The 14,599-nt window shown below is 37.3% G+C and overlaps 1 protein-coding gene across 7 annotated transcripts in view; it reads left to right on the plus strand.

Moving 5' to 3' along the window:
* Positions 1–14,599, plus strand: part of wnk1b (WNK lysine deficient protein kinase 1b) — a 153,613-nt gene that overhangs the window by 110,033 nt on the left and 28,981 nt on the right. For 2 of the 7 annotated variants that reach the window (XM_049475036.1, XM_049475042.1), the window contains 11 exons: positions 3,537–3,629; positions 3,902–3,937; positions 5,045–5,194; positions 7,595–7,690; positions 9,874–10,332; positions 11,422–11,492; positions 11,646–11,802; positions 11,894–12,010; positions 12,920–13,030; positions 14,248–14,302; positions 14,396–14,539. In XM_049475036.1, coding sequence (XP_049330993.1) covers positions 3,537–3,629; positions 3,902–3,937; positions 5,045–5,194; positions 7,595–7,690; positions 9,874–10,332; positions 11,422–11,492; positions 11,646–11,802; positions 11,894–12,010; positions 12,920–13,030; positions 14,248–14,302; positions 14,396–14,539 — 1,489 coding nt within the window. Of the gene's footprint in view, positions 1–3,533; positions 3,630–3,901; positions 3,938–5,044; positions 5,195–7,594; positions 7,691–9,873; positions 10,333–11,421; positions 11,493–11,645; positions 11,803–11,893; positions 12,011–12,919; positions 13,031–14,247; positions 14,303–14,395; positions 14,540–14,599 lie in introns of all 7 variants that reach the window. The other 5 variants (XM_049475037.1, XM_049475041.1, XM_049475038.1 and 2 more) reach the window with 4 other exon arrangements.

Consider the following 14,599-nt stretch of genomic DNA (forward strand, 5'->3'; position numbering starts at 1 on the left):
AACAAACCCGCTCTTCTCTTCTTCTTACCCTCCCCTTTTTTAAAAAAGAAAAAAAAAGAAAGAAAAAACACACTCCTGCCCTCTCTCTGTGTTACCTGATTTCATGATTTCATGATTTCATGATTTTTTCGTCGTCCCGTGGTTGTGGTTTTAACCCTCTCCAGCCTTTTTATTAGTATTATTATTATTATTGTGCTTAGAGCTTGTAGATGAATTCAGGATAGATCTAAATAAATACATCTTATGAAGGGGCTTTTAGCACATAGCATATAGCTTATAGCTAATAGAAAAGCACGTGTGTAGACCTGCCCATTCAATCCCCTTGTCTCCTGACTGAGACACTGATTATTGTTTTTTTATTTATATATATTTTTTATTATTGTTATAATTATTATTTTGTCTTACAACAATTGTGAGTTGTATTTTTCTTTTTGTGTTTTTTTTTTTTTGGTTTTGTTTTGCTGAAGTTTTTTGTAAGTAAGTAATAAGTAAGTACCTAAGTAGTATTTTGTGTGTATGTTCATATATAGAGAAAAAAAATATATATATGTATCTGGTGCCTGTGTGTTTGAATAGAGATATATGGCGCAGGTTCAGGCTGCTGTATATCTGATCTGTGACATCATTAACCTACAAATCCAAAGTTGAACATGGACCCTGTGGACGAGGAACTACAAAAAAAAAACATAAAAATCTCTGTGTACAAAATTATTAATATTAATAATTTTTGATATCAATTTAATTTGGTGAAGATTTCTGATAAGGTTTCTGAATATTTGAAGTTTTTTTACTTTCAAGAAATGGGTCCAAACGAGACTGAGGATGTGTATATTCAAACACACAGAAACATACAACACAAATAGGGGATTTGAACAGGTTTACTCACTTTATTTATGATTTTTGTTATTTTTGTTCCCTTATTTTTTTAAATAACTGCTGCTTTTATAGAGCTGGTATCATAGCTACATTATAGTTGGCTGGAAATGGTTAAAACGGTATTATATTATGATTTTGATCCTGCTGTGATTCCTACTGTGTTGCTCAAAGACCTTACCTATCATGACTACTCTATTTTATTCTCCTTTTAATTTTGAATTATTATTTTTTTATTTTTAAAAGTATACCAGTATAATATAAGCCCAAATGGTTTTGGGTTTGACTTCAGGGTGAGAGTTAACCCTTTTGTAAACCCTTAGAAATCTGAGAACACCATCATTATCCTGCAATCCCATTTCCTGCTCTGAGCTGTCTTCTTCTTCTTCATCCTTTTGCATTATTTCATTGTTTTATTTCATTATCTTCCCATTCATACTTATTTTTACATTTATTATTTTTTTTTTTTTCATTTTACCTGCTGAGCTATCCTCCTCTTTGCTTGCTGTTTCTTGCTTCTAATGAATGCCTCTATTGATATGATGCTGAGGGATAAGGTAAGGTGGCGATCTGCCTGGTGCAACTATACTTGTGCATAGCTCGCTCCAACAGGGGAGGCAGGAGGACAAGTATATTTGCCTGCAGCTTTCTAAGGGTTGATTTCTGTCATGATTGTCCATGGTGGAAAAGGGTGTAATCTAGGAAGGTTCAATCCGAATGTGTTTCCCGGGTGCATTTTATATAGAAATATATGTCGAAATCCACAGCAGCACCAGACGCAACCCGCTTCCCTGTGCACTTTCAGTGATAACAAGCCACCTAAGCTGCGTAATCATCTATAGAGTTCCATATGCATGCAGCCTATTCACTCCCCGACTAACAGAATGACACTGTGTTTTGGATGTTCGTGCGTGTGTGTGAACCTGAGCCATACACAAAGAGTGAAGGTTAATCTGAGCAATACTGTATATTTGGGCTATTCCACCGAATAGGTGCCATTTGCGTGTTGTAACTCAAACCCCAAATTAAACTTATTTTAATGTTAACACATGTATTTAAAGTTTTTTTTACAAGTTTTCTAAGCCAAAGATGGTTATAAAACTTGTGTGACATTTAAAAAGACATTAAAAATGTTTATAAAAGCAAGTCCACTATTTCCTTTGATTTTCTTTCAAGAAAAGTCATTATTTTAAAGAAATGGTTAACTGCATGTTCAAATAGTTGATATTTATGACCAAAAAAAATCACTCCTGTTACTGGCACTCACTCCTGTTACTTTTTAGGTTTTGATTAACAGGACTGAAAGTAACAGGAATGAGTTTTTAGCATAGAATTAGCAAAAACATCAAAAAATAGCTAAATGGCGGCTATACAAATTAGGAGACAACTTTAGTTTCTAGATAAGTTTTTTCTGCTTTGATGGCTTGTGATCATCCATCTTCCTTTTGATTATATTCTAGAGGTTTTCAATTTGGTCAAATAAAAAAAAAACTCATCATTTTTAACTTACTCCTGTTACTGGCACTCACTCCTGTTACTCTTTAGGTTTTGATTAACAGGAATAAAAGTAACAGGAATGAGTTTTTAGCATAGAATTAGCAAAAACACGAACAAATAGCTTAATGGTGGATATGCTGATAGCAAGAAAGCCTTTATTTTAAAGTAATGGTTGAGAGCATGTTCAAATAATTGATATTGATGACAAAAGAATGATTTGGAACTCACTCCTTTTACCAGAACTCACTTCTGTTACTGGAACTCATTCCTGTTAATTGTTATGTTTTGAGTAACAGGAATGAGTTTTTACATAGAATTAGCAAAAATAGCATGAGGAAACTGAGCACATTCTAGTGATTTTCCAAAATAACTGTATTTTAATAATAAACAAATAAGATGTAAGAATTAATTTAGGTAACAGGACTGAGTGTTGAGATTGAGCTCCTCAGTCATTACAGTTACAAAAAGATCAAATATACAAAAAAACAAATGAAGGAACTTTGGGATTTTTTTTCTTCAGAGGAACCAGCTGATGTCACTTCCTGTTGTAGATGTGACTTGTAGAATGTTCCAGATCTTTTAGATGGGGTAATGTGCTGAGGTAACAGGACTGAGTAATAACCTAGGGACACAACTAAAGTGTGAATTAAAATATTTAAACTTAAATATTATGGATTTAAAAATGGATAAAAATTCCTCCTAAAATCTCTGAAGGATTTAATTAATTATATTTCATGGTAAAGTTTATAGTTTAGTTATAAAGTTATATAGTATAAGTAGATATCTTACTTTTGCCAATTCGGTCAATGTGCAAGACACTATGCTTAATAATAAAATGTATTTTATTAGTAAAAGCTATTATTATTATTACATGTAATTTCCTGTGGACAGAAATGGCACAGATTCGGCGTAGGAATATGCCTACTGTAGTTCCTCAGAGGGGTCACACTTTGTGTATGCGTCAATTAATCAATCCAGAGTCAGATTTAATATTTATGCGTTTGTTTTTTTTGTGTGTTTTACTTGATGACTTGTTCTAATTAATTTTTTTGTCTCTTTTTTGTTTGTTTGCATCTGTTTCTATCATTGCTACCATCATTCTATCTCTGTCTCTGTATCTCTCTCTCTCTATCTCTCTCTTCATCTTTCTACCCATACTTTAGCAGGTATCTGCTCCACAGTCCAGCAGTGCTGCAGTTTCCCTGGTCCCCGGCCCCGCCCAGTCCACCCAGTGGACCGACAACCCAGTCAACCCACAGGTACACCATCTCACTTTACTTACTTTACGAACTTCCTGTTCTTACGTTCTCTTATTCAGGCAGAAAACGGGCTGTAAGTTTGGGAACTGGCAACCCAAATACCCTCAGTGTTGTCCTTGTATCACATTCTGAGTTTTATTTATATATTTATTTATTTGTCCACATTATATTTATTATTTTGGTCTCTCTAAATTCTCTCCTGCGTGTGAAAGCTGTGGACTCTAGAGGTGTCTCATCTCTCTCTCACCCTGTGCTGTATTTGTTTCTTATAGTATGGAGGTTACTACGTCCCAGCGCTCCCTTCGCAGGTAGAGAAACTCCCCCATTCCTTCCAAACACACTCTTTCTTTCTATTCTCTCTCTTTCTCTCTTTCTGTCTTATTAATGCCCTTTTGGCCGTGCCCTCTCCAGTTTTCAGTCCATCTCATAATGCACTGTGAATGGTTTGGCTTGGCCAGATATGTGAAAAAATGTGTTCAATTTGTGAAATGTTTGCACTATTCATTATAAAAAAAAAGAAAGAAAATAGATATATCAATGTATGCTGTGCTGTAAAGGTAAGTCATTTAAGGCATATACAGCTCTGGAAAAATAAATAAATAAATAAAGAGACCACTTTAGTTACCTATTTATAGGTAAATATCTTTAAGTAAAATTAACATTGTTGTTTTATTCTATAAACTGAAACAATTTAACAAGCTGTCAGATTGTCAGTTCCAGGTATTTTATCAATTATATCCACCTTTTCTTAAATAAATCAGTGGTTATGTTTAGCTTTGCTGTTTTTTCTCCATAATATACCCCTTTACCACTCTCTCTTTATATATATATATATATATATATATATATATATATATATTTTTTTTTTTTTTTTTTTTTTTTTGCTACCAAAACCATAATTATAAGCAGATACAATAATTATTTGCTCGTAACAGCTCGCTTGGGAGCACTCCCAGGAGAAAGACAATGAGGTTCCATTCAATAAAAATATCCTCTCTGATTCCTTCCTAGAATGTTTTAATCTTTGGGCAATCCCAAAAAATTGTGTGTATGGTCTCCAAGTTCATATTCATAAAGAGTTTTAGGAGTTCAGAAATCAATATTTGGTGGAATAACCTTGTTTTTTTTAATCACAGTAATCTTGGCATCATGTTCTCCTCCACCAGTCTTACACACTGCTTTTGGATAAGTTTATGCCTTTATTCCTGCAAGTGCAAGTGGTCTCTTTTTTTCCAGAGCTGTATGTTGGTATGTGTATTTATTTAATTATTTTAGCTTTTTTATCGTGGATGAGCTCACAGAGTATGAGTTGGGTAAGGTTGCTGCATGCACAAATGCTGTCTCTACTGACTGTAAAGCTCAATGGTTTATTATATTTATTATATATTAAAGTTAATCTCTTTGTTTTTGTCCAGCAGGCGGTTCCACAGCATGTTTCTCTGGGTCCTGCCTCTCAGCCCAGTGTTTCCCTGCCCCAGCAGCAGCAGCTTCCACTGCAACCTGCCAACTCTGGCCTTCAGAGCATAGCCCAGACTCACATCCAGACAGGGCCTCCGGCTACACAGGTAAAACACACACATACACACACACACAAATGTAGACACATCCAAGAGGCTGAAGTATGCTCTGATCATTCCAGTCTCTCTATCACAACTAATACATACATAGATAAATAGATACAGTATTTTTCGCACTATAAGGCTCACTTAAAATCCTTTAATTCTCCCAAAAATCGACAGTTAGCCTTATAATCTGGTGCATCTTATGTATAAATTATACCAGTCAGGTATTAAGGAGCAGTAAAGCCTCTCTAACGCTGAAGCACAGAGTTATAAGGGTGAGTTTTCAGTGAAGTTTCTCCAGCACTAAGGCTGGGTGCAGCAGCATTAGCATTAGCCGCTAACTGCAGCACTAGCTCTTTCGCTCACCGTTCAGAGGCGAGTATATCAGACTGTACTCTGCATATTTACTGTAATAAAACAAGCTAAAGCTACGTGGGATGAATCGCTAGCTGATATCGCTCTGGCTTACAAGAACACTCAGGGTTCCTGTGTAGCACTGTCAGGCAGCATTTACTAGAGCTAAGTGCTGCTAAGCGCACTAATAAAAATATTGGAAATCTAAGCTTACTGATAATAAACGGAAGCGCTTTACTCACACTTTTTTTGAAGAGAAATCTGTGTAGAATAACATTTAGTGTCTTTTTTAGATGGAAAACATGGTGACACACTTGATCCTTACTATTTTTGCTTTAAATTGGCCTAGCTGATATCGCCCTGGCTTACAGGAACACTTAGGGTTCTTCAGTGTAGCGCTATTGGGCGGCATTTACTAGCACTAAGTGCTGCTAACCGCACTGTTGCAAATATTGGAAATCTAAGCTTACTGTAAATAAACAGAGGTGCTTTACTCACCCAAATAAAGGGTTTTCAGAAGAGAAAACTGTGTAGAATAACATTTAGCGTCTTTTTTAGAAGGAAAACATGGCGACACACTTGATCCTTACTATTTTTGCTTAAAATTTGCCTTATAATCCAGTGCGCCTTATGTATGAAAATAGACCAGAAAATAGGTGTTCATTGTTAGTGCACTGTATAATACAAAAAAATGTAAAAAAAAAATACAGTAAATTGATAATTTGAGCATTATTGATTGTAAGAAATGAGAAACAAGAACATAAGTCACTGTAAACATCACAATACACATTGTTGCTGTCATTGTTGTTTATATTCCAGTAGCTCGTATTAATTAGGGAAGCTGTATCTTTTATACAAGCTCAGATTTAGTGCTAACATTGCGAGATCCCCATTTTCTTGTTGTTTAATTTGTTTTCAATGATTATTTAATAGCTAATCACACAATAAGATTCCTTATTCTTTATTTCTTTTTGGTAACACTTTCTTTGAATGTCATCTCTATAAGACTCTATAAACATACTCATAACACATAGCCTAATAATGCATTCATAAGGCATTATAAACATGGCTATACATATTTATAAAAATGTATAATTCATTATAGCCATGTCTATTATGCGTCATGAACTGTGATTATAATGCATTAATAGCTGTGTTTATAACGTTATACATCAATACCAAGAAACTCAGTCCCTGCTTGCAGAGTGCAGTATCATGACTAAAAAAAGCTTCCAACTTATAAACACACCCTCAATAATCCTATAAATATATTTTATATACTCATAAATTATTCTTGTCTTGAATATAATATTAATTATAGTCAATTATAATGTATTATAACAGGTCTTTTTGCGCTCTAAGTAAAGTGCCAGACTTTGATTGTAGGACTAGATTATTAACGATGGCTATATTCTATTTTAACATATATATATTAAAAGCACAGCTTATAATGTATTATGATCACAGGTCATAATGCTTAACAAACATGGCTATAATGGGTTATGCATTGTTATAAACATTAATAGCCATGTTTATAATGCCTAATGAATGCATTATAATATGTTATGAATGTGGTTATAGCGTCTAATAAAGATGGCATTCATAGAAAGTGTTACCTTATTTTTTTTTTTTACATAAACTTTGTTTTTCTGCATTTCTTTTAAGAATAGTATAAAATAATCAGTGTTCATTGCTTTGTGCATTAATCCATTACTAGTTGCTTTTCTGAATGTGTGTGCTTAAGCTTTATTTTTCTGTACTTCATCACTACATTTGTCAGTGTTTAAGTGAGTATAATGATTAAAAGCACAGCTTTTTAGGCATAGTTTGCACCTTTCTTGTTCGGAGGACTGTGATCCTCTTTAGCAGGTTCTTCTGTAGGTTTTTTTCTCTCCACTTCATGTACACTTTATGTACTACTGTTGTCTTAATGGAACTGCATCTTGGGTTCTGGCTCTCTGTCTCTCTCTCTCTGTCTCGCTCTCACACTGTCTGGTGCGATGCGTCCCGTTGGCATGCTGCCTGTGTGTTTTGCATGGCTGTCAGCAGTGTGCTAGTGAGCTGAGTCCTCCGGTTCAGTCCCCGACGCCCTGTGCCGAGCGCCTCTTCTTCCTCTACCAGGCCGCCCAGCTCGCTCTGGTGCAGGTACAGAGCAGCAGTACCGGGGGGAGGTGCTTCTCCCCCCAGCCCTCCCCTTCCTCCTGTAGCACTGTGTGCCCATGTGTTATATTAACCCCACCACGCCTGTGTCGCACCCCCACGCAGCCACTGGACTTGACTTGAAGCCAATGGGGCTTTTTTGATTGAACTCTTTGTGTAGCAGTTCCTGCAACCTTGGTGTGTGATGTGTTTGGTGTGGTTTTGTGGAGTTTTGAACTGGTCACAATGCTAGTACTGGTGTGTGAACCTACTGTATGCCTATATATACTAGTGCATCTCAAAAAATTGGAATATCATTTAGAATGTGAAATTTATATGTTAAATACATTTATTACACACAGAGTGATCTATTTTAAGCGTTTATTTATTTTATTGTTAATGATTATGGCTTACAGCCAATGAAAACCCAAAAAGTAGTGTCTCAACAAAATAGAATATTATATAAGACCAATTTTGGCAGTGTGCCAATTCCTGCTGGAAAATGAAATCTGCATCTCCATAAAAGTTATTAGCAGAGGGAAGCATGAAGTGCTGCACTGACTTTAGACTTGATAATAAAACACAGTGGATCAACACCAGCAGATGACAGACATGTCTCTCCATTAAACCATCACTGATCATCAGTAAATTTTACATTTCATTTATAGTAAATCAAGGGATCAGAGTCTGGAGGAAGAGTGGAGAGACACACAGTCCAAACTGCTTGAGGTCTAGTGTGAAGTTTCCACCAATCAGTTATGCAGATTTCATTTTCCAGCAGGACTTGGCACACTGCCCACACTGCTAAACGTACGAATTGGTCTTATATAATATATAATTTTCAGAGACACTGATTTTTGGGTTTTCATTGGCTGTAAGCCACAATCATACTCAACTATAAAATAAACACCCTAAATAGATCACTCTGTTTGTAATACATCTATATAATATATGATTTTCACATTTTAAACTGAATTACTGAAATTACTGAAACTTTTCAATGATATTCAAAATTTTTGAGATGCACTAGTTGGCCTGTCTTGGCACTCTGTGAGACACGTTTTTCTTATAGTATCTAATCCATCGATTAGGACTACGTTGGTTTTATTTGCGTGTATTTTGAGGTGGAACTTGCACCCAAGGCCCCCCAGTAGAGTCTGGATTCAGAGCTCCACTGTGTGGCTAGCAGCAGCCGGGAACCTAACTTCACTGTGTGAACAGAAATGACTGGTGGGCTTGTGCTGTAACTTGCGATTATAAATCTAGAGTGTTGTAAATTAATAGAGTATAGTTTTGTGGCGCTATCAATTAGAATTAGCATGATTGACTGCCAATATGCTCAGAAGTGCACCTGGACAGAACCAGTAAAAAAAAAAAAAAAACTTTATTCACACCTATACCACAATATAGACATTACCACAATAAAAGCGATTTTTAAAGATTAGGAAATGTTTATACATTTTTTAGCAGGGCTGGTATGTTTTATTACTTCAGAGCAACACATTTTAGCTCTTACTGAAAAAAAAATATGGTTTAGGTTTTATCCAAACTGTTTGTAATTAGCTGTTAAACTATTTCCTAGAAATCTTATTCAAAATATCATATAATAACAAATCAGTAAACACCAACAACTTCCTTGCATCTGCTAATGCTTTAAAAAAGCATCGGCTACCAGAGCCCTGAGAGAGCATAATTAACCTTGCTTTTACAGGTTGGGGACAGTAGATGGCGTTCTTTCCCCTAATCACTCCTGTGGTGATGTGGATCAGCACAAGGCTGCGTCTGTGAGCTGATGTATCAGAACTGAGTCGCTGCGCTTTCCTCCGAGCGTTAGCGCTGTGATGCATCAGCAGCAGTTCAAAAAGAGTCCTAATGAGTGGGTTGGGTAATTGGCCTTGGAAATTGGGGAGAAAATGGGAAAAATATAGAAATAAAATTTTTATTAAAAAAAAAGAGCTCATATATTGTGTGCATTATTTCCGTCCACACAGTGCAGGTGAGTCTCTGAGACTGCAGCAAGCCTCACAGTGGAGCTCAGTGGAGCCTGGCCCTACTCTCTATAAGGCATGGTGTCCCGCATGGTTTTCATTTTATGGTCTTTGCCGCACGTTTTAAATTTTTCTTTTGATTTTGGTAATGCGTTAATGGGATGTTCTGTTGTTCTCCCCTTACTGAATTTGACCTTCCAGTCTCCATTGTCCACGCTGACACAGCCTGTCCTGACAGACCCATTCCCTCAGTCACCCTCCATCCTTCCAGCCATCAGCCTGACTTCGCTGCCCCTCTCCTATTTCCCCCAGCCCTCTTCGCCTGGCCTGAGCATCATGGCTCCAGTGGCAATTCCCCCAGTCACCAAGGCCCAGGGGCACCAGCCAGCCCCTGTGGCAGCCAAGGCCGCGCTGAGCCCCCCTCCTGCGGCAGTGGCGGTGGCGGCGGCAGCAGTAGGAACTATGCCAGCTGTCTCTCCTGCAGTGCTGCCTGCCACCTTAGCCACATCACCTTCCACACCATCGCAGCCCAAAGCGAAGCCTTCTCCTCCTCCTCCTTCTCCTCTGCCGCTAGCCGCCACTGTACCGACAATCCTTGTGGCCGCTGCTCCTCCTACCCCTACTGAGCAGTCGGGCCTAGCTTCAGAAAGTCCAGCCCAGGTACTTTTTGGAATGTATTTTTTTGTATTCCACCAGGAAATCCCTAATAAGTAAACTAATCCGATCAATTTCTTTTACGTTTTTTGAGTGGGATGTGTTTGCAGAAATCCGGTGAAGATTGTTTGAGAAGTTGTTGAAGAGTGTTGTCTTTTATAACGAGTCATTTCAATGTCTTTTGAGTTTACCGTATTTTTCGGACTATAAGGCGCACTTAAAATCCTTTAAATTTCCCCAAAATCGACCAGTCCGGTATTAAGGAGCAGTAAAGCCACTTTGCTGGAGTACAGCGTTATATAAAAGGTGAGTCTTAGTGAAGTAAGCTTCTCCAACACTAAGGCTAGGCGCAGCAGCATTAGCATTAGCTGCTAACTGCAGCACTAGCTCTTTCACTTTTATTTAGAGGTGAGTATATTTGACTGTAATCTGCATGTTTGCCGGGGTTAAATGAAGAAGCTGAGAGCTGATAGCGCCCCTGTCTTACTGGAACTCTCAGGGTTCCTCGAGGCATTTATTAGCACTAACCACGGCTGGCTAAACATTTGCTAACCCTTGGACAAAAAAATGGAATTCTAAGCTTGATGTAAATAAACTAAATCCCTTTACTCACCCAAATAAATGTTTTTTTAGGAGAGAAATCTGTGTAGATTAACATCCAGCGCCCTCAGCGATGAGGACTGTTGAATTATAAGGGAAACATGGCTACACCCTTGTTCCTTACTAGTGTTGCATAATGTGCCTTATAATCCAGTGCGCCTTATAGTATATATTTGTGTCTGTGAGGTACGTGCTTAAGCAATATGTGTTGACATTGCAGTGAGCTGAATAGACTTCTAGACACTTAAAGTAAACAGAAGTATCAAAAGTGTTTAGGTGTTTGTCATTGTGATGAGCCAAGCAGACTCGGGTTTAGTAGAGACTAAAAACAAGTCAGAAGTGTTTAGGCTCATTCTCTACCTGCGGCACAGTTTCACCCCATTATTCAGGCCTCTGTTTTTCCACCCTGTCCCTGCGCTCAGTCAGGCTAATTGCTTCTGTCCTGTTCTTCTTGAAGCCTGTGCCGTTCTTAAAGTTTGTCGTTTGCCGTTCCAGACATCAACCGGATCCCAGACGGTGGATATGTCACAACTGCAGGCTCCGACTGTGCCCTGCACAATAGAAAGGTGAGTCTAGAGTAACAGAGAGTCCTGTCATTTTCTTCAGGAACTATTTAGCTAATCTAACTGAGCGTTAGCTGTGTGACAAAACTTACAATGACAAGTGGAACATCATCATCCCCTCATCATTTCATCATCTCATCACTCTTTTATCCTCAGCAGCCATTCTGATGTGGCGTCTGGCCTCAGTGATGGAAACGAGGGTGTGACGGGCGGCAGGCACGAGGGCCGTGCAACCAAAAGGCACCAGCGTCGATCGGTGCGCAGCCGCTCCCGCCACGAGAAGATCACCAAAGCAAAGCTCAACGTGCTCAATGTATGTGATTTTGCCAATGTCCTTAGATTTAGCCATTATATAGAAAAGTTATGGTTGATGGAAATGTAGGGAATGTTTTTTTGCTGTACAGATTTCCAGCATGGGTGACCGAGTTGCCGAGTGCCAGCTAGAAACACACAACAGGAAAATGGTGACTTTCAAGTTTGATCTGGATGGAGATAATCCAGAGGAAATCGCTCAGATCATGGTAAAAAAAAAAAAGAAAAAATCTTTGTTAATTTAAATTGATCTAATTTCATTTTCTTCAGAGACAAAAAAAATAAGACGGCGCTTAAAAATGATGAGTTTCTTTAATTTTACCATATTGAAAAGATGGATGATCACAAGCCATCAAACCATCAAGCTGAACTGCTTGAATTTTTGCACCAGGAGTAAAGCAGCATAAAGTTATCCAAAAGCAGTGTGTAAGACTGGTGGAGGAGAACATGATGCCAAGATACATGAAAACTGTGATTAAAAACCAGGGTTATTTCCACCAAATATTGCTAATAATAGCTTTAAAAAAATTACATTTAAACAGACAAATGCATGCAAAGTGATGATTATCGCAAAAATACCCTAAAAATTGGGTGATATTATTTTAAGGCCATATTAACTTTACTTATTTTATTTATTTTAGTTTAATCCTGGATATATGGAGTGCATGATTAGTAACATAACATGTTGGATCATTGGCTTTGACTTTTACAATCTGGGAAAAAAAATATATTTCAATTAGTGGCGTGCCATATCAAATCACCAAATAAAAAGCATTATTTTTTTTATTGCAGTAATATATTCTTGATTTTTTTATTTGATTTTATTTCATGTTTTAATATCATATCCCCAAGTATATCATTAGCGCAAAAATACCCTAAAATATATATTGATATTATTTTATTTTAAGGTCATATTGTCCACTCCTACTGTTTAGACCTAATTCAAAAATTAATTTGCATTTCCTGTATTTAATAATTTATAATAATTCATATATATATATATATATATATATATATATATATATATATATATATATATATATATATATATATATATATATAATAAAGTGTGTGTATATGTGTGTCTTTCTAACACATGCTTTTGTTTTTGTTCTCAGGTTGAGAGTGAGTTCATTTTGGAAAGTGAGCGCGAGTCTTTTATCGAGCAGGTTCGGGAGGTCATTGAAACAGCAGATGAAAGCAGAGGTCTCGAGAGGGAAGGCATCCAGGTATTTCCCCTGAACATGTGGAATATATTATTTGTAACAGTATCATCACAGTTTACGTAGTCTCTGGTCTCTGCCTTCTTATGTTAAAGGAGAAATCTGGTGTGAAATGGACTTGTGCTGTAGTAAAACATGATAACGTGTACAAACGTTTCTTGAATAGCCCACCTCTATTCACCCCTAGCATTCTGAAATATAGAGCTTTTAGCTGATGCTCCCAAATGGCTTACAATGCTAGTGATGGGGTCCTCCTGTGTAAAATATTTTTCACGGACATCCCCCTGAGAAACTAATCCCGTCCAGGTAGGGTTTAATTCAGGGAAATGCCTGAATATTAGACTTTAAAAGATATTTTCAGCAACAGCTCAAATTCATGCATTCAACGGACTTAATTTTGCAATCTGTATGACTGTTTTTAAGACTAACAAGCTAATTTGAAGCAAGACACCAGGAACTCACTTGGAACTGTGTCCCAATTACGGATGCCTACTAGTTCACTGTAGAAGAAAATGGCAAGATGAATGGTCCAGCAATCCACAAAATAAACTGTATGAAATATCCCCAATCATTAATATTAAATGCAATATGGACTTCCTTAATAGACAAGATCAGACAATCATGACTAGGTGCTGAATTGGACATACTGCTCTTACCCACCGTCACCTCCTGGTTGGTGAACAGACTCTAGCCTGCTATTAAACACATCTTTGTAGACTGTCCTGCACTTTTAACCACTAGAACTACATTTTGTAGGGTTACAAATGTGAAAGAACTTTTTGAAAAAATTCCACCAGCTAAAATCCTTAATTTTCTGGAAGTCCTTCATTTGAAGACACTGATTTAAGTCTCTGATGCTCAAGTTATGAACACTGTTGATGCCATAAAATAGCCAATATGTTGCTGATATGGCACAAAACCCAAACAAACAAGCTACTTTGGGCTTGTTTATGGTGTAAACGTAGCAATTTCTTTGCATGGGCATTGAGAGCATCGGCTAAAAACGTTTTATTTCATAATATTGGGGAAGAAAGAAGGTGGGCTATTCAACAAACATTTGTATGCATTTGTCTTTTTCACATCGTCGATCTCCTATAATGTTGAAAGCCCAAAGTCAGGAGCTGCTATAAAGTATAATTAATTTAACCCATGCTATCATTTAGCAAACTTAATTGTGCTTAAACCAATCACGCACTGCCTTCTTCCTTCTTGCTTTCACACAGACTGCGAGCAAACCTGAACAGCAGATACCCAGTACCTGCGCACCTCTTCAGCCAGGTAGAGCCCCAGTACCTTTCTCTGTTTTTCTCTCCTTTATTAAAAGGATTTTGAAGTTTAAACGCTTTTGGTTAAACGATTTTGATTTTACAGGAGTTGGCGTGAGTGCCACTACTCAAGTGGTGCACTCAACAGGTCGCAGATTCATCGTTAGTCCTGTACCTGAGTCCAGACTGAAAGACCAGTTCTTTAATGCAGCCCAACCTGCAGCTCAACACCTGGAACAGTCTATGCCAGGTAAGCAGACACATTTGTGTGTGTGTGTGTGTGTGTGTGTGTGTGTGTGTGTGTGTGTAT

The sequence above is a fragment of the Astyanax mexicanus genome, chromosome 2, assembly GCF_023375975.1.
Source record: "Astyanax mexicanus isolate ESR-SI-001 chromosome 2, AstMex3_surface, whole genome shotgun sequence".
Classification (NCBI taxonomy): Eukaryota; Metazoa; Chordata; class Actinopteri; order Characiformes; family Acestrorhamphidae; genus Astyanax; species Astyanax mexicanus.